This window comes from Micromys minutus (assembly GCF_963924665.1).
Source record: "Micromys minutus genome assembly, chromosome: 17".
NCBI lineage: Eukaryota > Metazoa > Chordata > Mammalia > Rodentia > Muridae > Micromys > Micromys minutus.
In genome coordinates, this window is record NC_137952.1 from 41,479,103 (window position 1) to 41,506,043 (window position 26,941).

Here is a 26,941-nt window from a genome sequence, read left to right on the forward strand (position 1 = left end):
GCAGAGCCTCTGTGTAAGGCTGATACTTAGACCCCCACCCCACTACCCTCACAAAAGTGCAGACTCTGCTCTGCAGAGTGGTGGTCCGCTTGGCCAGAGCCTGGTGCATAAGGTGCCTTTGGAGCGGTGAGATGGGGAACAAGGATTGAACCGTGTCTGCTCTCCATCATCCAATCAGAAAATTACCCCAACCCTTGCCATTTCCTGTCTCATTCCCTCAACCCACTGTGTATCTTGGACTACAGGAGCCACTTTGAGGTTCTCTGACCCTTCAAGGCCACCATATTTCTGCCCAGGTTGAACTGAAGCTCTCCCCTTACTTCTCTAAAGCATCTCAAATGTCACCCCAGTAAGGACTATAAGGGCTTCTCTGTTTCACACTCCTACTAATGGAGTCACACCACACCCTTCCAGATAGAAAATCTCTCACTGCCTCACTCTGTGTTTTTAAATGCCCACTTGGTACCCAGTCAACTTATGACACACTATTTAACCCAATCACTGTGTCCTCTGCTTACTGGGTTTCCTACTGTCATGTAACCCCACAAAGACAAGACCTTCATTCGGTGACCGCATCTACCCACAGCACAATTAGTTGAACCTGACAGAGAGGAGGTGATCAATAAAGATTTGGAGTTTTGCCAGCCCAGAGCAATCAAAGTGTAGCCTCACTTCCCTGTCTGCTGCCTTTCCTCTGGCCATTGTGCAAGTGAAATCTGCTTCTCCATTGAGGTGTGAGGAATTCTTCATGTGACGTGTTGGTGGACAGTGAACTGTCACTTACACCGTTCCCTGGGCATTTGGAACTGACTTTGCATTGTGTCTAGATTGTATGTGACCATCTAGTACGTACTGCAGCAGAGGGCAGAGTTTGTAGTTTTCCTGTCACACCGATTGTCTGACCTCAGCTTGTGTGTTTCGGGACACTGCCACGGGATACACCTCACAAAGCAAGGATCCCTGTTCACATATAATACTTGCTTATTACATAGACAGAAGCTAAGTGGTTCTAAGGGGAAGAACATGTGATAAGTCAGCCTCCTTCACTTCTCCATGTGACCTTTGCTTCAATTTCCATAGCATCTGTTGTGGTCTTTCTGATGGCTGCCTTTGAAATGCACCTTCTGGTCCCGCTCTCTCCACTTACATTCTGTCTCTATCCCCTCTATACAGACCCCACACTCCCAGCTCCAGCCTGGGATTTGTCTCCCCTCAGGCCTTTAACCTTTAGCCAGGAATTGTATAGAATAGAATGGGGAAAACCTGCATCATAAAAAGTGGTTGAACCAAAGATTTCTGAACATAAGGCTTTTGTTTTCTGTAAGAAATGATAATTTAGGATACTGTTTTATACTGTTCCATAAATGTCAACCTATATAAACTCCCCCTGTTCTTCTGTCATATCTCTCTCTCTCTCTCTCTCTCTCTCTCTCTCTCTCTCTCTCTCTCTCTCTCTCTCTCTCTTGTTGTTTGACAAAATAAAATGTTTTACTGTGTAACTTTACTTGTGTCAGAACTTGCTCTGTAGACCAAGCTGGCCTCAAACACAGAGGTCCACCCGCCTCTGCCTCTTGAGTCCTGGGATTAAAAGCATGTTCTACATGAGCAACTGTGAAAATAAGTATTTTTACGGGAAGTCATTAGCATGGCACAGTTGTGTCTGGAATTCGCACACAGTCCAGACACCCAGAGCACAAGTGTCCAAACACAGTTTCCCCCACTGCAGTTACTCCCTGACCTGTGTGGCCAGCGGGTTACTGAAAGCAATGTGGTCAGTCTCTGGAGTAACAGGAGCATGGTACCAGAACGGACCGTAACACTCATGCAGCACGCATGAAAGAAAGCAGCGCAGGAGTCAGCTGCGGATGCTCGAAGCCAGCTATCGGTCTGATCACAGGGACCCCCAATGGAGAAGTTATGGGAAGGACTGAAGGAGCTGAAGGGGTCTTATTTGGCATCAATGAGAGGGGAGGCCATTAGTTCTGTGAAAGCTTGATGTCCCAGTGTAGAGGAATGCTAGGGTGGTGAGGCAGAAGTGGAGGGGGCACCTTCATAGATGGGTAAGGGGGAGGGATAGTGGGGTTTGGGGGGGCAGGAAAGGGGATAACATTTGAAATGTAAATAAATAAGATATCCAATTAAAAGAAAAGAGTCATTGTTGTTTCTGACCCGAGTAATCTTGAATACCTTACAAAATATTTTAAACATTCAGGAGAACAAAAATCTCCCAGGAGGGCTTCTAGATCTTTCACTGGTCACCAACTTATAATTCAGTAAAGACTTCTTTGATGTGAAAATTTGTAACTGAATGTGTTGTAGAGAAGGAGAAGAGCTGGACAGAGAGAGGAGGAAGAGGGAAGGGAAAGGGAGAAAGAGAAGATGGACTTAGGGTGCTGATCTTTTGCAGACTGTTGGATCAACTAAGGGCCTCTGCAACCAGCTCTAGTACTGCTAGCTCCAAGTTCTTGGAAAAGCTTCCATTCAGCCTGAGCCTTGTTTCTGTTCAGCAAATCGGTGGTAATAGCACACCCCTCCTAGGCTCCTTGTAAATAGAAATGCAGTTCACAAGCCTGCCCCAGGCTTGCTGTGCGAACCCTGCAGGTGTGAGCCCACTGTAACATTGTAGCATTCTTTTGAATTGTAAAGCCAAACTTCTATAAAGATAAAAGCTTAGTTTTCCCTAGGTAAGAAAGTTTTATTCAACCAGACTGAGAGTGAAATTAAGTCCTCTGTAAAACTCGGGAGGGAAGTTTTAGTGTCCTGTCTGTCTGCTTGGCCCATGCCCACTAGGAAGGTTCCAGAAGCCCCTACCCATAGCATAGTGGACACAAGCCAGACTTGGTTAGGCACCTAGTGCGAGCTGAGATGCATTCGACAGTGAGCTTGGGAACATTCTGGAGTTGAGCTTGAAGTCTTAGGTCAGTTAATACTCAGAACTTCCACTTCATAACCTGTATAAAGGAAGGTAAGTGTTCTCCTAATGGGATGTCAGTAGCATGGAACAATCATGTCTGGAATGAAGCACGAACTCATTTCACTGAGGTGGTAGTGTTACCAGTCAGAGTGTATGTTATGACAAGGAAGGAGGGAATCAACAGCAAAGTTAAGATGGCTTAGTATCTGCTCAGTATGAGCTATCTTTTCTCTTTCTCTCACTGTACCTTCATAACAGACCCATGGAACCGGGCTTATCAACCCACTTGACAGCCCTTTGAGCCAAACCTTGGAAGTACTAGGTCATTCTCCCAACATCGTACCGCTTGCAAATCCAAGACACAGTTGTTCAACACAAGCCCATTTGCATCCACAATCTGTGTGCAAATGTACGGAATGAAAAAAAAATATGTTGCATCCTGACGTCACTTGCTTTTTATAATGCTCTTATTTTGAGGGACTCGGCAGTGGTAAATTGATTATGTTTGAAAAGCGATCCGTGAGTTCGCTCCTAAGGAAGAGTGAGAGTGGTAAGAGCGGCTCTCCATCCGTGAACAGAGCATCGTTCTGAGAAGAGATATGCAAATGCAGCACAGAATTAGACAGCCTCGATTCCACTCCCAGGGAAGGGAAACAGCTTAATGGCATGGCTATAAAGAACCTTGTGCACTGCACAGGGAAGAGGGGGGAGTCTGCGGGAAGAGTTTCAGCCTGAAGAATGAGAACTGAAGTCACAACTGCCGAGATTAGATGTAAATAAAAGCAGTGCATGGGAATGTGGAGTTTAAATAGCGTGGCTCGTAGGACACAGTCGGCTAGGGACTGCGGAGATGGCTCAGTGGTTAGGACACTGCTCATTCTTCTAGAAGACCAGGGTTTAATTTAGAGTCCACAGGACAGATCTGTAACTGCAGTACCAGGGAATCTAATGCCCTCTTCTGGCCTGTGTGGGCACTGCATGTATATGGTGCACAGGCATACATGAAGACAACACACACATAAAATCAAAACCAATAAATCTTAACAGCAAATAAAAGTATAAGTAAGAGAGTGCATTTCAATGCCACTCAAGTAAGAAGAGCACTTTGTAAAAAAGAATTCTCAGATGCCCAGGGGTGCATCTGCTTTCCAGTCTGATCTTTTGTGCATTATTGTAGACAGTTCACAGTGAAAAATAGTTTAGAAGCATGTAAAAGGCTATGGATGAGTTTATGCTACTCGACACGTCTTTTCTCCTTTCAGGAGTTTATACCCAGAAGTATGTGCCCGTCAAACAGTTGATGAGTAGTTAAGTCAATCATGGTATTTCTGTCTTTCTAGAATTTTGTGGACATCTTGGAGCCTATGACATGTAGTGTATTTTCATTGCTGGATAAAGCATCTAGGGCATTGAGTAGCCTAACACTGGGCTACGGCTCCTTCCCTGACATAAATATTTAAAACAAGTATAAAAAGAAAAACGAATTATGTTAGAATAGTGATACATGTTAGAACACACACGACCTGCGGAAGCACACTACTTGAAGAGTGCCCAACCGTGTATGTGCGGTATGCGGTGGGTTGCTGAGACTGTGCGTGTGAGTGGGGTTTGGGTAAAGTAAGCAACTGCTAGCAGGGCTTCAGTTTGGGCTGGTGACTGTGCAACTCTCTCTTAAGCACCTTTGACATCGGCATACGGTCTGTCTCCATTTTGTTTGCTCACGTTTGGTTGGTTTTGGTACTGGCAATCAAACCCAGGACTTTGCCCGCTCTAGGAAGGTACCCTGCTGCCAGTCGACACTCCAACCCCTTTTACTTACATCTTGATAATAATTATGATAAATACAAATTATGTGACTATTATTAAGACAAAAATTACACAAATACCCCCCCCCCACACACACACACAAACAGACCAGAAGTAAATATGACCAAATGCTAATAGCAGTTTGGTTCAGAAAGTAAACGTATGGGTAAAGCGTTTGCCTTATCTGATTGTCCAAAGAAAGCTGTGTGAGTTGGGCACATTATCAGTAGTAGGGTACCTGCCTAGCATACATGAGGCTCTAATTTTTGAGCTCAGAACTGCTATAAACAAATAGCAGTGGCTAGAAACCTGACGCAGGCAAGGACCAAAGAAATGACCAATAAACCTCACCCAAGTAACTCCAGGGAAGGAAATGCACACGAAGAGCCGAGCAGCATTGAATGTGTGTGTGTTCTTGTTTTAGGAAGTCATAGAAGCTATCGCAGAGTGTGCGTTCAAGACCTCTCCTTTTCCCATCCTCCTCTCCTTTGAGAACCATGTGGACTCGTAAGTATCTGGAACATCCGGTGAGCAGTCTTTCTCCCTAAGGAGGCCTCTTTAGTAATTTTCCACCTGATTCCAGAAGGTGTGATGGGGCACTGGTGTCCTTCCATCCTGTTGTGGTCTCATCTGCAAAGGATGGACCACTCATTTAAACCTTAGGAGCATAGAAACAGCCCGTGGGCTTGTGAGGTCACTCTCTCTTCCTGCCACCGTCTGGTTCTAAACCAAGCACTTCACTTTGCAGGATGATAGAGTGCATTGTCTTTACAATACATTGTACCTTCATTGACTTGGAAACCGGTGGGTCACTCTTAAAACCCTCTTTCAGAAACTCCCATTGCTATGTATTCATATATAGTCCAGTTTGCTGTCTTAAAAGGACATTTTCTTCTGCTTCTGACTGGGGAAGGAACGCCTGTAAACTCTCTCCTCTCTTTCTCTGTTGGCTACATCCCTCTTTTTCCTGTTGCTTTTCATTGGTTATGTGTATTGCAAAAATCTGTCTATTTCAAAGTAGCCTTCCCTACTGCTGAGCTATAGAAGGAAAAGATAACTCTGGCATCACTATTTTATTTACCCAACTATTTGCCATACTTGGGATGGAATAATATTCAGCCTTGTGTGTATCAGACATGTGTTCTTCAACGGAGCAGCAACACCCACCCCTCATGAGACATGATATTATATGTAACCAAGATTGCCTTCAACTCTCAATCCTCCTGTCTCGGCCCAGAAAGTGCTAGATTGCTAGGGTGCACTGCCACATCCAACAGGTATTTGTTTTATTGCAAAGAATCAAGGTGAGGTAATTATAACTATAAATATTATTACGTATACCATAGTATTATACAGTTGCTTGCTCTCGTGGGCTCATTAGAAAATATTAGTGTTTGTGTTGAGACAAAGTCTATTAAAACAACAACTTCAATCTGTGGAGCTAATGCTTGAAGAACATTTGGTGGGGCCATGATTACTTATAGAGATTGTGTGACATTTTCTGTGCCTCACGAGGACCCCTGGCAGGTTGGTTGTTGCTGTTTGTTTTGTTTTGTTTGATTTTTGTTTATTTGCTTGTTTTATGGAAGCTGGTGGCACTTATGATGAAAGGGGTCATACATTCTTTGTCTCTCCTTCCTTCTGAGAGTCTTTTTTTTAGTTTCCTAATTTGCCACACACGCTTTAGTGCCTGAATTCCTAAAGCTTCAAGAAGCAGTTTGAGCAGAACCAAATGTTTAAGTAATTTCATACAGTATTCTGTTAATACATGAGTAGAAGGCAACTTGAGTTTGAAGGAATCAATTTGGTAAGTGTATTCCTAGTTTTTTCTCGGGACAGCACAGCATTTACCAGTCTGCATCCTGTGTCACTGTGAGCATCTCATCCTATAGATGATGAACTCACTATTTGTGGGTTTCCTAACACCCCTGAGTGGCATGAGAGAGACCAGAACCTACCCCATTTCCTGCTATGTCTCCTCATGCATGCAGTGACTACATTTCACACTTGGTTTGCTGCAACTGCTCAGATTTGCAAGTGGCTTGGTGGGAGACTGTCTCTTCCTTGTCTACCTCATTTTTCCTTGGGTTTAACAACCTCCTCTCCATTTTCTTCAGGCAGAGTGGTTTCCAGACTTGTCAGCAGTGCCTGGCTTCTGTTTTCTTTAAAAGCAGGGTTGTTTTCTTAAAGGAGGATGTCTTCTTAAAGCAGACAAAAATCAAGAACTGCTGTTCTATTTTGCATTGCTTCCCCTGCTACAAAGTAAGCTCTCCCTTGCACAAAGAGGCCACACTCAGAACAGAAAAGCTTACCTTTACAGAACACGTATTTGGCACCAAACATTGTTCCTTCTATGTTACCTGTTCATGAAACCCTTGCTATAAGCCCTGCTGTTCATCAAAGCAACAGGGTTATCCTTATCTTCCAGGTAAACAAACCAAACCCCAACTAAGCATTTAGCTTTCCTGAGGCTATGCAGCTGAGGTGAGATTCAAACCAAGCTAGCCTGGCCTTAGAATAGAGGATATTAATCCATACGCAAGCATGCACACACACCTCTAAACAGAAGTATCGGAAACAGCCAACACATGGGATCAAAACAACCAGAGATCTATGAGGCAACGGTCAGCCAGTGTTCACCCCAATGTGCCAGAGATCCCCCACCACAGGTTGTGCCGTGAGGTCTTCCACTTGGATCTCATGGAGATCTGAAACCTGACACAAAACCTAATTCTTACACTGCACAAAAGCAAAGAGGCCTCAGCACCAGAATGCTGCATTTTCTTGGTAAATAAATGTAGCTGTCACGAGCTCATTCATAATTCATACATGATAATAAAACAACAACAATAACCAAACAAACCCAAACAAACAAAGCCAGGAACATAACGTTCCCAGGATGCACAATTATGATAATTTTATGGCAGTGCAAAATGGAACTGCTGACTTCTCGTATGAAAGCAAAGTTGTTTCACGGTTCTCCCCTCCACCTCCACAGCCAACTAGCCCAAGATATTTCCCACGAGGATTATCACACACTCAATTGAAGCAGTGACTTCCATTGTTAGAGCCCTGAATTTGACCTGTGGATCACCTCACCTAATTCAACATTATTCCTCAGATCCTAGCAAGTTCTTGGCCACCCACACCAGATGAACCCTCAGACCTAGCACCACACCCTGCACACATTTAAGGCAGATTTCCACATCTGGTAAACCACCTCAGGGTCTGTGCTGTGTCTGTAACAGGTGAGGCCTAGGACTCTGCTTCCTACTAATTTGATCCATACTACCATAAAAAAAAAAAAAAAAGAAAGGAAGGAAGGGAAGGAAGGAGGGAGGGAGGGAGGAAGGAAGGAAGGAAGGAAGGAAGGAAGGAAGGAAGGAAGAGAGAAAGAAAGAAAAGAAAAAGTAAAGAAACAAAATTTTAAAACCCACCTTATAGGAGAAAAGAAACAGGAAAAATCCAGGTTTTACTATTTTCTTTTCAAACATTTTAAATCACCTCCCAATGGATGTTGGAGGGGTGCTTCACCTAGCTAGCTGCTCTCTGCTCACCTGCTTCCAAGGATTCCCAGAGAGTTGCCTCCCACGTCATAGTATTAGAATTACTGTATTAAACAAACCCCACTTCCTGCCAGCAAGATAGCTCAGTGAGGGATGGTCCTGAATCAATACGTCTGGAAATCTGAGTTCAATCCTCACAACCCACAAAAGGTGCTGGGAGAGAAGCAACTTTACAAAAATTGTCTTCTGGTCTCCATATGCCCACAGTGTAGTACACATGATCCTTGGTGTATGTGCACACACAAACTCATGCACACACACATGCATGCATGCACAGTGTGCAAATAAATCTACCTCTACCACAAACAATAAGAAAAAAAAAGAGGATGAGGAAAGAAAGGAAGGAAGGGAGGAAGGAAGGAAGGAAGGAAGGAAGGAAGGAAGGAAGGAAGGAAAGCTAGTTTCAAAAGGTTCCATTTGATTTATGAACTAGCATTTCAAGGAAAGAATCTTATATTGAATTTGAACTGGAGTGACTTCTAATCTTGGCTTTACTACAAACTGAGATTTTGACAAGATTGGCTTAGCTTATCTTACAGGATTTTACTTCATGCAATGGGGTACATTCTTTGTCAGAAAACTGACCTATGTGGCAGATGCTTTGTGAATATTTTAATCTGCTTAGAAATATCTCCTGTGCCTTGAAGCACATAATATATTTGTGAATCTTGTCCCCTTAACTTTATTACCATGGTGGCTGATGTTGATACTTTAAAAGCCTTGGGATTTCTTTATTTGTTAATTGCAGTTTTAATGTCATTTCTTTCTGTGGGTCTGACCTAAAATTAAAGTCTCTTTGTTTTCCACATGTTTGTGTGTGTGTGTGTGTGTGTGTGTGTGTGTGTGTGTGTGTTCACTTTGCTCTCTGTTCTATTAAAAGAATGACTGTGTTTAGTGAGAACACGATCGACCTGGTTAGTGAATATCACATTTCACTTTCTTCTTGGATACCTACATCTTCCTCTCCTTGTGTTCACGCAGACTTCTTTCACAAAGCAAACCTCAGACCAACATCTTATGTTCTCTGGGAACTTCTTAGAAATACCTGCCTGTTTGCCCTATAGATTCTAAGTGTGAATCTTCAGTTTTTACTGACGCTCCAGGTGAGCTCAATGAAGTGTGTGGCTCATGAGCTGCTCATATCAGGATTACCCCACAGAGCGTTACTCCGAAGGTTCTCTGTATTGTTTCCGTGTTCCTTAGCGGAGCCTAGAATAGTGCCCAGCACAGATGCTCTGTTCCTCAGCCACAGCCAGAGCAGGCTGACTTGGCAGACTTCCTATGTAAGTGACCACTAGCAGAAACCATCTACCCCATCAACCACCTCCCTGCCTGCCCCAAAGCTCCGGTCCATATAGATTCTAATGAATTGTACTTAAAGTACGACCTCCAGTATGATTCAGGACTTAGTGAAGGGTCAGTAGCTCCTTTCCCAAACTTCTGAGAGTCATCAACCTTTTTCCTTAGGGCTGTGTAAACCACGCAATAAATTCTTGCTCGAGCAAGACAGGAACAGTGTAGAGGTGTAAGGCTTTGCTGTGGACATGATCCCGGGGGAGGCAGGAGGATTCCAAGTTTGAAACCAGCCTGGGATACACAGGGTGAAGTCAGCTTTAGTTACATAAGAAGACTTTGTCTTGGGAGAATCATTTAAAATCACTGCGTTGGGCTTTGCAAGTTCTTGGAATCTTTCCTTTAACATCCCCACGGTTCCAAGAAGATAATAACTTTGAGAGTTGACATTTGAACCCAGAAGCTCACCCAACCATAGAGCACACAATTCATTTTTGTTAGAGACAGTTACAATGAGTGCTTTCCTTCTGCACAGAAACAAGCAGAGCTTCGGTCTACTTAGCCCCTTCCCAGAAAACACAGTGCGTTCCAGGCTTACCCTTCAGGGGAAGAGTGAAAATACGAATTACATCTTCTAATCTTTATGATTTACAGCAAAACACCATCATTTGCATCATGGTGACTAGCCCTCTCTTTACTACACTTTCTTTTGTTTGCTAGAATGGATTGCCATTGCAGTCTAACCAGGGGAGGTTAGGACTCTCAGCTTGTTGATCATAAACCCAACCCAGCAGTACTGGGTGCTGTGTAACGATGTGTATCATTGCCCAGGATGAGAAAACTGCTTTTTAATTGTGTCTGAAAAGGTCAAGGGAAACAAGAGTGCTGAAAGCATTCAGATGTTCCCTCTGACAGCATCTTTACAAGGGCTGGAGGCACACTGTGTCTGGGCTAGCCGCAGACCGGGGCGTCTCCTCCCTGCAGGATCGTTTTATGTGCATCTTGCTTGTGTAGTTCTTCAAAGGCTCTCTCAACTGTTAACTCTATTGCTTCTTCTCAGCATCCTTTGTCTGATTCCAAAAGCAGTTAAAGTTCTTCTTGTACGGGTTCAGAGCAGTTTATGGTCCAGAGCTCAACTCAGCAAACCCTGAACTCTAGTCCCTATCAGACCAGTTTCCTCCTGGCAGCAAGCTGGGTTACTACCACCTTTGCTCTACTCTATCTGCACAGAACAGTTGCTGACAAGCATATCTGACCATAGAGGTACTTGTATGTCTATCAGCCTGGTTCCCAGGGTGTTGAGACAGGAGATTCTCAAACACCCGGCCAGCCAAGACTGCACAGTGAGGTCATGTCTCAAAAGATAGGGAAGAAGAGAGAGAGTTGGAGACAGTTTTTGCCAACACTGCTTTATCTTTCCTCCAGCATCCCCTATGGGAGAATGCATGCCCACATGCACGCATGCATGCCCCCACACACATAAACATATACTTCTGCTTGATTTCCTTTTGCATATGAAGCGCTCTCTCTCTCTCTCTCTCTCTCTCTCTCTCTCTCTCTCTCTCTCTAACTCTCTCTCTCTCTCTCTTTGTGTGTGTGTATCTGTCTCTCCATCTATTCTTTCTTTCTCACTCTTCTTTCCCCCTTTGACTCCTTATAAATAATCCTTTTCTGCTTTCTATTGTTTTGGTGCATTTTATAAAAGAATGCACGGGGAACCATGAAAACATTCCAATCCCAGGCTTTTTGCAGTTGACATAGAATGAGAGAATCCATCAAAAGGAACAAAGTTTCCAATTCTAGGAAGCTCAGGAATCTGGAGACAGGGAAATGATGTGTTATGTCCTTGTCTGGGTTGTTGACGACCTTAAAAATAGCTTCACACACCCACCCTGCATGCTTCATGTGTGTAACGTGTGAGTGCCTGTGTACTTGTAATATTTAGGATAGGGTTTCATATGAGGTTTCATTTCAGAATGAAAGCTCATTCTGACTGACTTCTTTCTGTGTTAATAATGCAAAGAAACATCTCTGAATAAACCCCATAATTTCTTTCTTCTTGCTCTTAGCCCGAAGCAACAAGCCAAGATGGCCGAGTATTGCCGATTAATCTTTGGTGATGCCCTCCTCATGGAGCCACTGGAGAAATACCCAGTAAGTAGCTGTGATGTGCTCTCTTGAAGGAAGACACTTATTAGTTACAACTGGGGAGATACATACTCTGTATAGATATATGATGGTGTTGTTTGATCAGCGGGATCTGAGCCCAACTGACGTCAGGAGATACATATCTGCTTCCTTTTCTTTTTCCAGATTAAAGTGACGCAGTTCGGTTTTTGGGGGTTTTGTTTTTGTTTTTGTTTTTGTTTTTTTGTGAACAAATGCCTATTTACCCCAAATAAGTTACTGAGAACAAGCCAAAGTAGTAATTCCACCAAAGTTTAATTTGATGCCATGGGGTTACTTACGGGAATGTAGGTGAAGGGTTATTGACAGGAGTGTGGATAACACAAAGGCAACTACATAATCCAAAAGCCCACTCCAGCATGGTCATCAGCTCATAAATACTACATCCCTGGTGCTCCCTGCCTGATGTGCTGGCAGCTAGATAGGTTTACCAGTTCTCTACTTCCCACCCCTCCCCCCCCCCACTGCAGATAGTCCATACTGTTGGTGTAATTATGGAAAGGGGCCTTGAGAACCTTGTAGGTTTCAGGAACTTCCTGAGTGTGTGAAATTTGTTTACTTCCCGAATCTCATCAGCCCCCCTCTTCCCCTTTAGGGGAGAATGTTTCAGTTGTCAGGAGTCAGTCAAGATTAGAGTCAGCTGATAGAGACAGTCCAAGAGGATAGCACTCTGTAAACCCCATCCCCTCAATGGATCTTTGACACACTCTTTTCAGATAAATGTAAAATGTGGCAATGCTGGTTCCTGAGCCTGTTTCTGCCACCAGCTGTCCACCATCTGCTTCTACTATCTGCCACCTGCTGTCTATCACCTGCTGTCTACCACCTAGGGTCCAGCACCTGCTGCCCATCACCTACATCTACCTTTGAGATAGCGCTTAGGCTATAACTATATCCATGAGTAGACACAATGCTCCAAGTCTCCCCATGAGTATTCAGCTAAGAGTAGATAGTTATTAAATACTATTTAAGCCTCTCTCTTATTGCTTATCTTTCCTTTAAAAATACTGGGGAGCTGAGTAAATCTGATTCCTTACTGGAAAGTGGTTAGCTCCTTCCTGGATGTCTGGACGCTTGAACAGAGGATTGCTGGCCAAGCAGCACCTCTTTAGCAGCCAGCTGGACTACTCTTATGGCAGCCTGACAGCCCTGAACATTATATGCCTGCCTTGAGGGAGCTGCTCCACAACTGCAGCTTCTTGCTGCCAAAGCAAAACTGCAGTACTATTCTAGTTACCTCTGTGTTAAACAGCACACACAGACTTCTTACCATCACTAGCCTCCATGAACACTGAGCAACCATATTCACCCAAGGGGAGCACATCGCCTGGTGGCCCAGCAGAAATCTGTAATTAGTACGAGCCTGTACTTAATTGGCATGCGGGTTCTGCGATGGGAAGGGTTGCAGACACACCTGCCACACCCCCTTTTAGCTAAGTGACTCCAGGGAGAGACAGCCTCCAGTGCTGCCCCCTGGTGTTGCAGCATGAGCAGTCCATGAGACAATTCTCGGTCCCGCTTTTCTCCATTAGTCCAGTGGCTGAGCTGGGGGCAGGAAGAGGAGCTGGTAGAAGCAGCAGCAGCAGAATAGCATCTGAGGGATGATACTGAGATTGCAAAGAATAACCAGCATCAGGAACAAAGGTGCTGGACGCGACGCACAATGAGCTGTAAAGAGCAGGAAAGGGAAACTGGGCCCTATCTAACAGAAATCACTGCAAAGAAAGCTAAGTCTTAAGTGCCCAGGATCTCAACCTATAATGCTAGGATTTTAGATGCTCAAGGCCCTGTCACCCTAAGCTTTTTCAGGAGATAGAGAACAAGCAGGTACTGTCCCCTATTGCTGTTCATGGCTGCTGAGGAGAATGTAGCTGCCCAGTTCCGGACATCTGGATCCTTCAGACTGAGAGCTTCTCACCATCAATCTTTAGCTTCTTAAGCCTGAAGCATTAGAAGCCTGGCTCCCTAGGCTTGCAGCTATAAGTCATTGGCATACTAACTCCAGGTCCTGGGCTCCGGTCCTCAAGGGGGCCCAGCGTCCAACACAGGAAGAGCTTCTATTCTTCATCTTCTTGTGATCCTGAGTAGAGCAAGAGGACCCTGCCCAGAGGATTGGTAGCAGTCATTTCCCTGTTCAGAAAGGCAAAGAGCAGCCAAAACCTAAAGTAGCCACACTTCTTCCTGGATACTTTGACCCAGTATCTGCATAGTTTTCAAGTGAGTTCATGCTAGTCCCCAGACTCATGAGAAGCAAAGGATAGAGGGCTAGCTTATGGGACTTCAAAGACCTTTCTAAAAATATGTCTGTCTTGTGTTTTGCACACGCTCCCTGACACAGTAGCTCATAACCTTTGTGTGGGAAATTGATTTCCCATTATAGGAACAAAATTGTGACAGTGAAGTCAGTCTCAGTAATAAGACAGCTCAAATCTAGGGACAAGAGGAAAATCTGAAATTATGTCCATCTTGGCTGATGCTCAAAACCCACCTGAAACCAACAAGATTCTGCTGTCCCTAACACATTGTCTGAGACTTATTTGGAAACTTTGCCCAACTTCACCAATTCTTTCTGTCAAGTGTCTGGCCCTTCCCTGAAGATTCAGGACAGAAATGATTTATGTATCTGCAGTAAGATGATTGGATTTGCATGGCCCATCAGAAAATTCCTGAGAGGCCAAGTTCAATCCATCAAATCTAACAGTACATTGCAAAGGCCTTACTTTTGTAGTTTCATAGTGGAAAGTGAGTTGGGTCATTTAAAGGCATCCTTTTTTAAGAGGAAAAAGATATGCAGGACACCTGTAGAATGCCTTTATGAGCTATGTGAAACCTAGTAAATGCTATTCTAGAGGCTGCAGTATCCAAAGCGATGGGTTTGGGGTGTTGCATGAAAAGAAGGGACAGTATTTTTAAGGACTGTGCTTTCTTTTAAATAGCTGGAATCCGGAGTCCCTCTTCCAAGCCCTATGGACTTAATGTATAAAATCTTGGTGAAAAACAAGAAGAAGTCGCACAAGTCATCAGAGGGGAGTGGTAAAAAGAAGCTCGCGGAGCAGGCTTCCAACACATACAGCGACTCCTCCAGCGTGTTTGAGCCTTCGTCTCCAGGAGCTGGTGAGGGGCTGCCAGGCTCAAGATGAGCTGGTTTTCAGATGGCACGCTTAGCCATAAGTTCTGTAGATTGAAAGGTCCCTGAGAAAGCTTCTAGAATAAACCAAAGGTGTCAGTTGGGCTGAATTACTCCCTAGAAGCTCTAAGGAAAGATTTGTCTGTGTTTTCTCAAGTCCTAGAGGCTGCTCACACCCACCCTCCCTCCAGCTTTCAAGCCAGTAATGTTGTCTCATTTCTATAGTCCCTCCTCTGTGGTCACTTTACCCTCTGACCACCACTTGGAACTGTTGTCAGCATATAGCCTCAAGTTATTACTTAGGCCCACTGAGAGAGTCCAAGGCAGTCCCCTGCTTCGGCCTGACCTCACCTAAGGAGTCAGCTCATCTTTGGGAAGGTATTACTTTGGCTTTCACATGAGGCAAATATGCTTTACGGCAGCTACCTGCTTCTAAACTTCATCATGAACATCATCCGCAGAAGGGAAGACGAGATTGGCAGACTTGAATGCAGTCACTGGTGGGTGCTGGGCTTTGCAGTTCTCCCATGTTTTACAGAGTGTTTAAAAAAAAATGAAGTGACAAATGACTTGCAATGTTTATGACAAGTACCAGCAATGCCTAGCATTCCCTTTCATGGTAGTTTGAAACTGACTCCATGTGAGACAAAAATTCAAAGGGCCACTGGCTTACTTTGGGTTATTTGCCATTGATCGTAATTTATTTCCCCTTACCCGGAATCCTGACAATTCCAAAGATCTCCTTCTTGGAGGGTGATGATGTTACCCTGGGGTGCTGACTGTTCTCAGTCGTAGAGTGGATGCCTGGCAGAGATAGGGCTCTTGAGTCCTGTTCTTAGCAAAGAGAGAGGGGGGAGGGAGGGGAGGAAAGAGGATAAAGCCAAGAAAGGAAAAGGAGGATGGGAAGAAAGAATAAAGATATTCAATATATCGACAAAAGCTAAGCAGATTCACCTCCCCCTGCCCCAGTTCTGTTCCTAGGGAGAGAGCTAACAAGAAATGGGTAGTAATATTTACCAAGAAACGGAAAAATTGATATAAGCAACATTATTAGAAAAATAGCCAAACATTGTCAGCAAGCAATCCATCAGCTGATGGCAAATCATGGTTTAGTTACACAAAGAAATAATGTATAGAATGAGGGTGATTTACAGCTACCCACAGAAGCATAGTAACCGTGAACACAATAGCCAGGGAAAAGGGGAAAAGGGGGAAAAATAGCATATCACCTAGCTTCATCTGTATAAGAGAAAATAAACCAAGAAAAGCTGTCAGAAGTCAGGGTAACCATTAGCCTTAGACAGAACTGGAAAGGAGCCCTGGTTTCTTCTGGACTCTGGAAATTTCTATCTTAATGTAGCTCCATTTTTATTTGGTGAAAATCCATGTGTTGCTCATATATCTGTAGTTCCCCATGCCTACCACATGTAGAGTTTTTTAAACAATTGAAATGTTAAACTATAAAGTAAGGAAATCAGAACATGATGCCATAATATGGCCAACTTGGATGGTGGCTTGCTTGTCCGGTTGGGTATTTGGGGCTGTCTTGTGAGAGCCTATGTGGTGCTAAGATCTCTCACAGGCTAGGCAGGTGTGCTCTGAGCTGAGAGCTTCACACCTGCAAGCCCTGGCTGACCCTGATTTCCTTTTGTTCTATTGTCTGCCTCATTTGTCAACTTGTCAATGGCTCTCCTTATTTAAATTGACACCCTAAGGTACAGACTATATATAATTCTTTCAGAATGCCCCCCCATGCCCCACCATGGTTCACCAATGTGGTTTTTCAAATATGACAGAATTCTGATTTATTTTTGAAAATTAACTTCCATTCTCAGTAAGAATGCATTTAAAGTTTGATAGGATGATCCTCAGAGACCACTTCTTTCCCAACGTATTCCCACGTGCCTTTCTTTGCACACTGATGCTTGGTGGGTATTTGTGCCATCTGCTTTTATCTAATCCCGTTTCTCTCTCCCATTAACTGGATGCATAACTCTAATCATGATTTCTACAGGCAGTGAACACAACTGCTTAATACAGAGAAATGGTGACAATCTGGTAGCAATTCTGTAGGTTTCCTAAGCTAGCCAGGAGCCGGTCATGTGCAACCAGTTTGATTGCCACATAGTTCTGAAGGCTTTAGAATTAAGGTAGGCCCAGGGGTGAAGAGTCCTGATAATGTATCATTTGGTTTGCGGATGTTCCCAGTACCAGGAACAAGCACATGACATGAATCTTATTTTAAAGCTAAATTACTCTGTTGGCTGGATGCCTCTTCTGGGAGCCAACCCTTAGCCAGCATACTTTCCAGAATGAACGAGGGTCAAGTAAGATACCACTTTTGGGTGTTGTTAGTGTTGCTTTTAAAAAGGGCATTATTTTTTATGGCTCAAATAGATTTCTCCAGGGTCCTCTCAAAGTCTTAGAAGACCCATAAGTATGTACAGACTCCATGGTAACTTAATATATAAAAATGGATCGGTATTTTTTTTCTTTGTTAGACTTGCCAAAGAAAAATCAGCTCTGTTTTCACAGCAGAGGCAGATGAAGTAATTTTCTTCCGTATACAACCCAAGATATGACCTGCACATGTGTTTGAAATGCTGATTGGACAATTGTTATGTTTCAAGAATCCTTTTGTAGAATGTTCTGGTAAACATCTTTTCAGGTTGTCTAATTAAAGGACTCTGCCCCCACCCCATTAATAATAATAATACAAAGAAGAACTTCAAGAAATAAAATGTGTATGAAACATCAAGTAGCCACCTCCAAAACAACATGTCTGTTATATTTCAGAATACATTTTTAGCAAGTATAAATGGTTTGAATAATTATTGTGTGAGCACCATCAAGGACTTTACGTGGCTCTTTGTAACAGGCCATCCACAGATAACAGGTCACAGAAGTCTTTCCCCTCTGCAGATGTTTAGTGCACGCTTTCCTAACTACCATCCAGTAATTGCTTGACCTTGGTCCATCCCATGAAAACGCAGAGGAGCTTCTTGGAAGGTAGTGCTCTGGGCTTCATTCATGGTGAAGAGTGTGGCCAACTTTTGAGAAGGCCCCTCTGGGAGCAGGTACCAGGCACTGCTTACTGCCTCAGGCACGAGTTCATTCTGCCATCTACTGGTGTATTTGTGTTATTGCAATGGGAAAAAATGAAGGGGGATGGGCGATAGAGAACTAACTGTAGCCTCTTTACTTTTCTCTGAAAATATTTTTTACATGATTGAATGAGTTTGAATAAAGCCTAGAAGATAGTGGAATTTAGTGCTTAATACTAAGGTTGATATTTTACCTAAAACTATCCATTAATCCTAGGGAGAAGGATGGGATCAACCAATTGAAATGGCGTCGCGCTGGCTAAATGTGACACCAAATTAGGTCAGACTGCCACAAATATATTTAGTGTAGTGATTCTAAAGCTTATTTTCTGTTTTTTTTTTTTTCATTTTTTTACATCAGATTATTTTATCTTGCACTTTTAAAACAAATGATATCATTTAAAAAAACACACAACTTTATTAGTTCCTTGAGAATTCCCTACAGCATGTTCTGATCATGCTCACCCCTGAAAATTCTCAGACTCACTCCCCTTTCTCCCCACTTCCAACTACATGTCCTATTTCTTTGTTTGCTTGAAATTCTTCAATACCAATTTGTGCTGCCCAAATATTCTTGGATGTGCAGCTTTCCCCTGGACAAACTTACCAAGATGATAAACTTACCAAGAGATAAACTCTCATAGAAAACTGACTCTCTGTCTTCCAGAAGTTATCATTTCCAATAGCTTTTCCTATAAGGATGAGACTTCATGCTCCCCTCCCGCCTCCCCATGCTTGCATTTTTGTCTGACTTGAGCTTGACTGGGTCTTATGCATGCTGTCACAACTACTGTGAGTTCACAAAACACTGTAGCTACTTACTGTCCCTGACTCTTACACTCTTGGAGCTGAAGAATGTTATCGTGTTTATGATTTGTGTGTTATTGAGGCAACTGTGGACCCGTGCTTGGCAACTCTCAAGTCTTTATTTGTGCTACCATTTCCCACAGTTCCTGGTCTCATTCATAAATTTCTTCCCCAACCTCTGTTGGTCACTGAGCTGTGTGCTGGCCAAGGGTTACTTCAAAGGGGCATGGCTCAGGTTAGGACAGAAAAAGGAAAGCAGGGTTTGTCTCTGTTAGGATCATAGAGTTTGACATGCACGAGAGAACATAAACATCATTACAGGGGGGTACACAGAGAGAATATGATACTCAATGACTTAAGTATTTAAAAGCAAACAGGGGGGAAAGTCACTCAGGAATTTTAAAACAGAACTTGGACACTTTGATGGTGCTTTTCACAAAGCAAACTTGTGAACATTTTGTCCAACTGTCAATTTAATGATCTGTTATGAAGAAAATGTAAATCTTTGGGGGAAAAAAAAACAACTTTAAACAAAGCAATGTCGGCCTTCTGAGGGCATGCCCTGGACATTGTTGGCGGTGTGCTCTTGCGAATTCTTTGCACTTTCAAATGCTGAAATCGTGGTCTGTGATTAAAATTTCACAGGGGAAGCAGATACGGAGAGTGATGATGACGATGATGATGATGACTGTAAAAAGTCTTCCATGGATGAGGTGAGTTAGCTTATGATCCCCTTCTGCCATCTAGTGGCCAAAGGAATAAGCACAGGATGCTGGATATATAGCTCCATTTGTTGGGGAGGCAATTAAAATATTTGTCCAATGGTCTGAAATCCAGAGAAAGTACAGGGTTTTCAGGAGTGTTCAGAAATGTGACAGTGACTCTATTGTCTTGGTTTTGTATCAACCGAGGGGACACATTGACATAAACTTTCCAGGAGATGCCACCAGCTCAAAGTAATAGCAGCCCAGAACTCAGAAACAAACCAGTGACAGTTCAATAAGGACTTCAGGATTTTATTTCAGTCAATATCACAAAATTTATACTGTACTCCATCCCAATATGTTTTAGAGTCATTGGCTCTGTGATGACAGCCTTATAATAAAAGTGGCTCTTCCTCTTTTAAAATATTCATTTGTTCATTGAGGTGTTTGATAACTTGCTTGGTTTTGTAATAGGATATTATCATGAGGCAGCTCAGTCTGACCTGACTTAAATTCGTATCTCAGGCTAGCCTCAAATGTAAGATCCTCCTGCTTCAATATCTAGAATGCTGGGACTGTGGGTGTGTATCACAACAGATAGCTCAATACGCATTTTTTTTTTTTTTTTTGGTTTGGTTGTTTTTGAGACAGGATTTCTCTGTGTAGCCCTGGCTGTCCTGGAACTAGCTCTGTAGACCAGGTTAGCTTCAAACTCAGAGATCTGCCTGTCTCTGCCTAAGTGCTGAGATTAAAGGTGTATGTCCACCTTAATAAACTATTCTTATTTGGCACTCTTTTCCTTTTGAATGAGTCTCATTGAATAGTCTAAAATGGTCTCAACCTCCTAGGATCAAACAGTTCTCTTACCTCAGCCTCTGTGTAGCTAAGACCACACCCATGAGCCACGGTGTCCAGCTTCATTTAAAATGTACTTTTTATGTCCCCAGCGAATTTCATCTTGATTTCCAAGAGGGGCACTTGTAATAACCGAGGCTCAATCTGTCTGAGAATGGCTTTGGGGTACATTTGGATCATTATACAACTGTCTATTTTTAAATGAGTATTTCCCAGTTGGCATTTAACCAGAATATTTCTGCTAAAGTTTTCACAAAGAAACCCCATCTCTATCCATTTTCTTTTCTACACTAAAAATGAGAAAATATTAGCCCTATCTCTAGAAGCCTGTCTTATGCAAGTAATGACTGTGGGTTTTCTTCATTAAAACTTGTATTAGAAGATATGTAATTGCAGATAACATCTAAGTTAATATAAAATCTTACTATTTGCCAGATACTGTTCTGAGCTTGCTACCCCCACTCCCTTCCTCCTTCCTTCTTCTTTTTCTTCTTTTTTTTTTTCAAGACACGTTTTCTCTGTGTAGCCCTGGCTGTCCTGCAACTCAGTTTGTAGACTAGAGTCAAACCCAGAGATCAATCTGCCTGCCTCTATCTCCCAAGAACTGAGATTAAAGGCAAGTGCCTCCACACCCAGTTGTCAATCTTACTTTTAATAATTATAAAACCTTACGTGCTATAGAACTGATGTATATTCCTACTTTGGTAGATGATTAAACAGCAGGTAATCATCTTGTCCATAGTGGAACAGCTTCTGACTAGTGGGGTTTCAGATTTAATGTCAGATTGCCTTGATCTAGGACCTAAACCTCTATGCTGTTGCCACATGGCATACCTATCACACAAGAACCAATGAAAGAGAGGGAATGATTGTCAAGAAATAGAGGCTCCAACATATAATAAGGACACATGCTCCACCATGTTCATAGCAGCCTTATTTGTAATAGCCAGAAGCTGGAAATAGCCCAGATGTTCTTCAGTAGATGATTGGATACAAAAATTGTGGTGTATTTACACAATGGAGTACTACTCATCTATTAGAAACAATGACTTTACAAAATTCCTAGGCAAATAGATGGCTCTAGAGAATATCATCCTGAGTGAGGTAATCCAGTCACAAAAGAGCAGACACAATATGCAGTCACTGATAATTGGATACTAGCCCCAGAAAGCTACTGAACACCCAAGAAACAACTCACAGACCATATGAAGCTCAAAAAGAAGGAAGGCTAGAATGTGGAAGCCTCAGTCCTTCTTAGAAAAAAAATAACTGTATAGCACCCTCTCAGAGTGTGGTACACCTGGACCTTAAATCATTAATAATTCAAGAGCTAAGATTATAGCCTTGTGGCAATCCTTAGTGTTTAAAAATCATTATATTTAATCTTTACACACCAAGAGAACTTTGACTATCTCCATGTTACATTTTGTTTTATATGTACTTTATGCTCATTATTACTAGTAAGATTTCAATGCATACTATCAAACCTTTAAAAAAAAAATCAAGTACTGCATATAGTTTTATGCAAAAGTTCTTTTAAAATCTGTACATTTATCCCTGTTTCTTAAAATAATTTTTAAAAAAAGAAATAGAAGAATTGTTTGCAGAGCCCCACTTATACAAGGCAACCTTTGTTTAATTATACTTTTTCAGGTCACACAATGTTTACCTACATGATAAATGTTATTGTCAAATGAGTTCTCAGTTTGCTGACCTTAGACTTCCTCTGTGATTTCTGCTATAGGGGGCAGCAGTTCCTGTGGGCATCATTATGTTAATGCATATTTTCATCCCTGATACCTGGGGAGAGGGCTGAGGCCATCCAGTCCTATAAAGCAGCACTTTTCAACCTTCTTAATGCTATGACCCATTTATAATTGCTCATGGTGTGGAGACCCCAACCATAAAATTATTCTTGTTACTACTATAGTGTTGCTACTGTCCTAAATCTTAATGTACATATAAGCACTTTTTCATCTTCTTAAGTGATCCCTGTGTGCAAAACAGTCAGTTAACCACAAGGGGTCCTGGCCCACAGGTTGAGAACCACCGCTATAAGGAGTCACACTGACACTACTTGACCCAGATAATCCTGCCATTTCTTACATTCGTAATGTAGCCATACACTGAGCATACATAATCTGAAAGTGTAGAGTCTAAAATGTCCTACTTTGAAAGGCTGACCTGACACCCTTTCATGGAAAAATGAAAATCATGGAAAAATCTATACTATAAATTTTTTTTTTTTAATTATCCTGATTAAGTTTCAATACTTAGCATTTTAAAAAAAGTTAGGCAGTGGGTATAACATGCCAATGAGTTTTGGATAAATTTTTTGGTAAGTCTTTATCTCTCATCCCCAAAGTATCTAAATTATATATAAACAAGCACTGTGAACGTGCAAGTCTAAACCATATGTGCCATCAGGTATCTGTGATAAGGACCTGGCCTACCTTGCATCCTTCCCCTGTGGTAGATTTCTCTGAAGTTCTTTTCAGAAGAGAAGAGTTTTCTGCTCCATTTTCTTGTGAAGCTAACCCTGCATAGTGTAAGGCTATCTCTGGAAATGTTTATTATTTATGTTTTTTTTTTTTTTTTTAATTTTTGCTTCCAGGGAACTGCTGGCAGCGAGGCCATGGCCACAGAAGAGATGTCCAACCTGGTGAACTATATTCAGCCCGTCAAGTTTGAGTCTTTCGAAACTTCAAAAAGTAAGATTTCTGGCAGAAAAAAAGAATCTCTATTATAGTCTGTACACAGGAGGCGATCAGAACCTGGAGGAAGCCTTCTGTTCTGGGCATCTTGGATATTTGCCTGGGTTGCAGATCCTGGTATCATTACAGAAACATAACACTTTTCACACTTCACTTCAAAACTATAATCAGATTTCATACGTTAGAAAACAGTATTGTATGATGTCTCTCCACACATTTAATAGGACTGCAGACTGTGCGTAGTTACTGGAAAGATATCAAACCGGTGTCCAACTGATTGAGAATTCCATATTTTGTTTTGTCTTGTTACCACTCCTGTGGGACCAACAGTGGCACAGTGACTAATGTTCAGCACCCAAGTATAGCAAAAGGGAAAGAAGAAAGACGTGGACAAGCTTGGTACCTCAAAGTCGAAATGACCCACTCAGGTCCCAATTGTTAAGCGCTTTTCGTGTATTTAGGCAACTATGTGACTAGGTGACAGAGTTTACAATGCTCTTTGTTTGCCCTTCCCCCAACTATACACCTGTATTGAATTTTAAAAAGTCATTTTTCTGTTACCTAGTAGGGGACACCCTTTTATGGATGTGCCAGATACATATATGGTAAATGGTATCAGAGCAAGAGGGTCCTTGAGGGGTCCTGGCTGCTTAACTGAAATTTTGGTTAAATGTAACAGCCACATTTTTTAAAATGTAGATATACCAACTTTAAGCTTCTATGTGACATTATCATTTATATTTGTGCACTTCTGCTCTGGGCCAGTTAGTAGCACTTGGTGTGTGGCTACACCAGGAATTTAAATTTCACTATAGCTCATACATAAAGATGAGCACGTTCGGATACCATAATGGCCAACTCTTGCTCCCGGAAGCTGTTCAGTGCGAGCATCCTAAAGCAATAGGTTTCCTGCCATCTGGCTTCAGTTTCTATGGCTCCGCGGTGCAAAGCTCCTAGAGGGGCTTCCAGGCAGAGTGGTGAGGACTGGGCATTCTGGGGAACCCAGTGATGCCACGGACATTTAAGCACTTTCTCCTCTGATTTCTCTCACTTCTTCATGCTAGAAATCTCATTGACTGTATTTTACCCATCGTGAAGACTTCATTTTCATTCAAAAGTCACAATTAAAATAGTTAGTTGCATGAAAGTAGAGTAATGATTAATCAAAATGAAGGATTTACTAGGAGTAAATCAGACAAGTGAGCAATGATAAGAGGGGTCAGGAGGAAAGAATACAGTTCTCATTTTGATAGCGAGGGAATCAAGACGGACAAACTTCCCAAGGAACATCAGTTTTCAAAACATTTCCTGTGTATAACACATACCTGAGTGCAGGCATAACCACTGCTCCTAAGCTGAGGAAACCCTGGCAAGGTCAGTCCTTCTAAACTGAGATCACTTTGTTTTTTCCCTGCCCCTCTTGAGGCTTGAATTCCACTTTCAGCCTGTTTTCCTACCAAGCTGATGTTCAGGAATGTGGTCCTTGACACATTCACCTCTTTGACTCTTTGTTGTGATCCACTATGAGAATGAACCTCACAGACTCATTCTTTACAAATCCAATTGTGAAGCCACACTAGCTGTGACTTTAAGAGTAAGCAGTGTGGGCGTGAATAGCATGTAGTGTGAGCGGGGATGTCCCCACAATGTCTGCAGATCCCCCAAGAAACCAACCTGGAGGGATTTAGAACAAGACAGTTTTCCTTGCCAAATTGCACCCTTTAATTAATTAATCCATGCCTTACGGAACCAAGAGGCTCTCTCACCCAAGCTGTGAACACTTAAAGAGGTAATAAATATGCAAGACTCAACTTTTACTGCTGGTAAATGGTTCACTGATAAAATTCTAACTATGCACACTGAATGTTAGCCAGGTGTCCTCTAATTCACTGAACATTTGTTTATTTCCCTTAGAGTATTATAATTTATAATACTGAATTTTATATTTTGCACTATCTGTTGTTGAACTCAGAAAGAAATAAAAGCTTTGAAATGTCTTCCTTCGTGGAAACCAAAGGACTTGAACAGCTTACCAAGTCTCCGGTGGAATTTGTAGAGTATCCTTGATTTGATGAATGACTGTAGCACTCAGCTTTGTTTGTTTGTTTGTTTCATAAGAAGAAAAAAAAATCATAGAACAATTTCTATCTATAGTCCAAGTCTTGAGTGTGACATACATATGTGGTAACCTGGTCTACAGAGAGACAAACTGGCTTTAGGATAGCAGAGGTCCAGGCTACTGAGCTGCCTCAAGCCATCAACCTCTAAGTTCCTTGGCAATTTGCTTATTTTTTATTTTTTTCATGTTTAAACAGGGGTAATTCTACTATTTGATTGGGTACAATATATGTTACACATGTGTGCATACTTTATACCCTGCTCTAGGTTTATAGATATGTACGAGCAATTATAGCAATGTTACATATGAGCTGTAAACCTGGCTGAGCACCTCACATATGTGTGATTTATATTCAGTTGTAAAAGAGTGAGAACAGTAATCACAATGATATAAAAGTAAATGGATGCCAATGGTGGTTTCCAGTTCTATGTAATTCCCTAGGAATGAAAATCAAAGAAGCCCTTCATCTTACTTTTTTATAAATGAATGCTACTGTCCTAATGAGTTCCATTTCATGACATAAACCCTAGAATAAAATTCCTTCCCACCTCATCAGTGGGTCCAGTCAAGCATGAGGATTTGAGCTTGAGCTCAGGGCTCATGATTTTAGAAAACTGGGTATGGTACCATGCATCTGTAATTGCAGTGAGGAACAGAAGTACCCCTGTGGCTTAACTGGCCAGTCTAGCCTGCTTGGGCAAGCTATAAGTCTTCGAGAGACCCTGGCTCATAAAGCCAAGGGGTAGCATCCTAGGTTGACCTGTATAATCTTAGACACATATGTGCACCTGCAAATATTCACACATAAACAACACACTCACACATACCACTTAAAGTTTCATCAACAGAGGTTAAGTATGGCAACCTCCTCAGCAGTCAGGAGGCTAAGGCAGGAGGATCTTCAGTTCCAGGACAGCTTGGGATACACATGGCACACAGACATAACACACACAGATAAACACAGACAGACAGACAGCACATGAACGCACACTTGTGCGCACACACATACATTCATCAGTGAAAGAAGAGGGAACAAATGTGAACTCTATAATTAAAGCCATACTATAAAATTATTGTTACTAGTATTCGGTGCTTCTTTGTTATTCTTTTGTTTTATCTTCCTTAATTCTCAAAAGAATCCTGTTGCGAAGGGATTGTACAATTACTGGAGTGCTGAGGAAACTGAGAACAGAAAAATTAATTAACATACCCAAGATCTTATGGCCAACAAGTTTTAATGTTGAGACTCAAATCAATGTTGTACCCTTCTGCCTTGCTTTTTCATAAGAACAGGTCCATCATGTTAAAAAGATAGAGCAGTCATCAGTGGCTACAAAGTTCTTAGGATGGAAACAATTAAATTTGGAAGCAAGGTGAGAAATTTCTGTGTTATATTAACCTTGTTAATCTTAAAGACTGACATAGTCTGGGCCAACAGCATTTCCAGAGAAGGTAAAGAAAACAAGGAAAGAACATTCAGAAAGAACTTTGATGTTTGCACTGTCTACTAAGGTCACACAATAATCCCATCATCACAACTGCAGCTAACACTTCACAACCACATAGACTTTGACAGAAGGCATTCTTGCTGTCCTACTTTGTAGCATCCACAGGTTTCCCAGAAGCAATACTGCTTCTAAGAATACATATGTTCTAGTAACCCGTTCTGTGCATATTCCACCCATCAATGTGATGATCATCAATAGCTACTTCCTTTCCCCAGTGAGAGATAAGAAAGTAGCCTA

The 26,941-nt window shown here is 42.2% G+C and overlaps 1 protein-coding gene across 3 annotated transcripts in view; it reads left to right on the forward strand.

Moving 5' to 3' along the window:
• Nucleotides 1-26,941, forward strand: part of PLCB1 (phospholipase C beta 1) — a 644,223-nt gene that overhangs the window by 494,872 nt on the left and 122,410 nt on the right. For all 3 annotated transcript variants that reach the window (XM_080931577.1, XM_080931578.1, XM_080931579.1), the window contains exons 12-17: nt 5,145-5,227; nt 11,649-11,733; nt 14,703-14,880; nt 19,450-19,517; nt 22,978-23,074; nt 25,050-25,134. In XM_080931577.1, the coding sequence (XP_080787703.1) occupies nt 5,145-5,227; nt 11,649-11,733; nt 14,703-14,880; nt 19,450-19,517; nt 22,978-23,074; nt 25,050-25,134 (596 nt within the window). The remainder of the gene's footprint in view (nt 1-5,144; nt 5,228-11,648; nt 11,734-14,702; nt 14,881-19,449; nt 19,518-22,977; nt 23,075-25,049; nt 25,135-26,941) is intronic.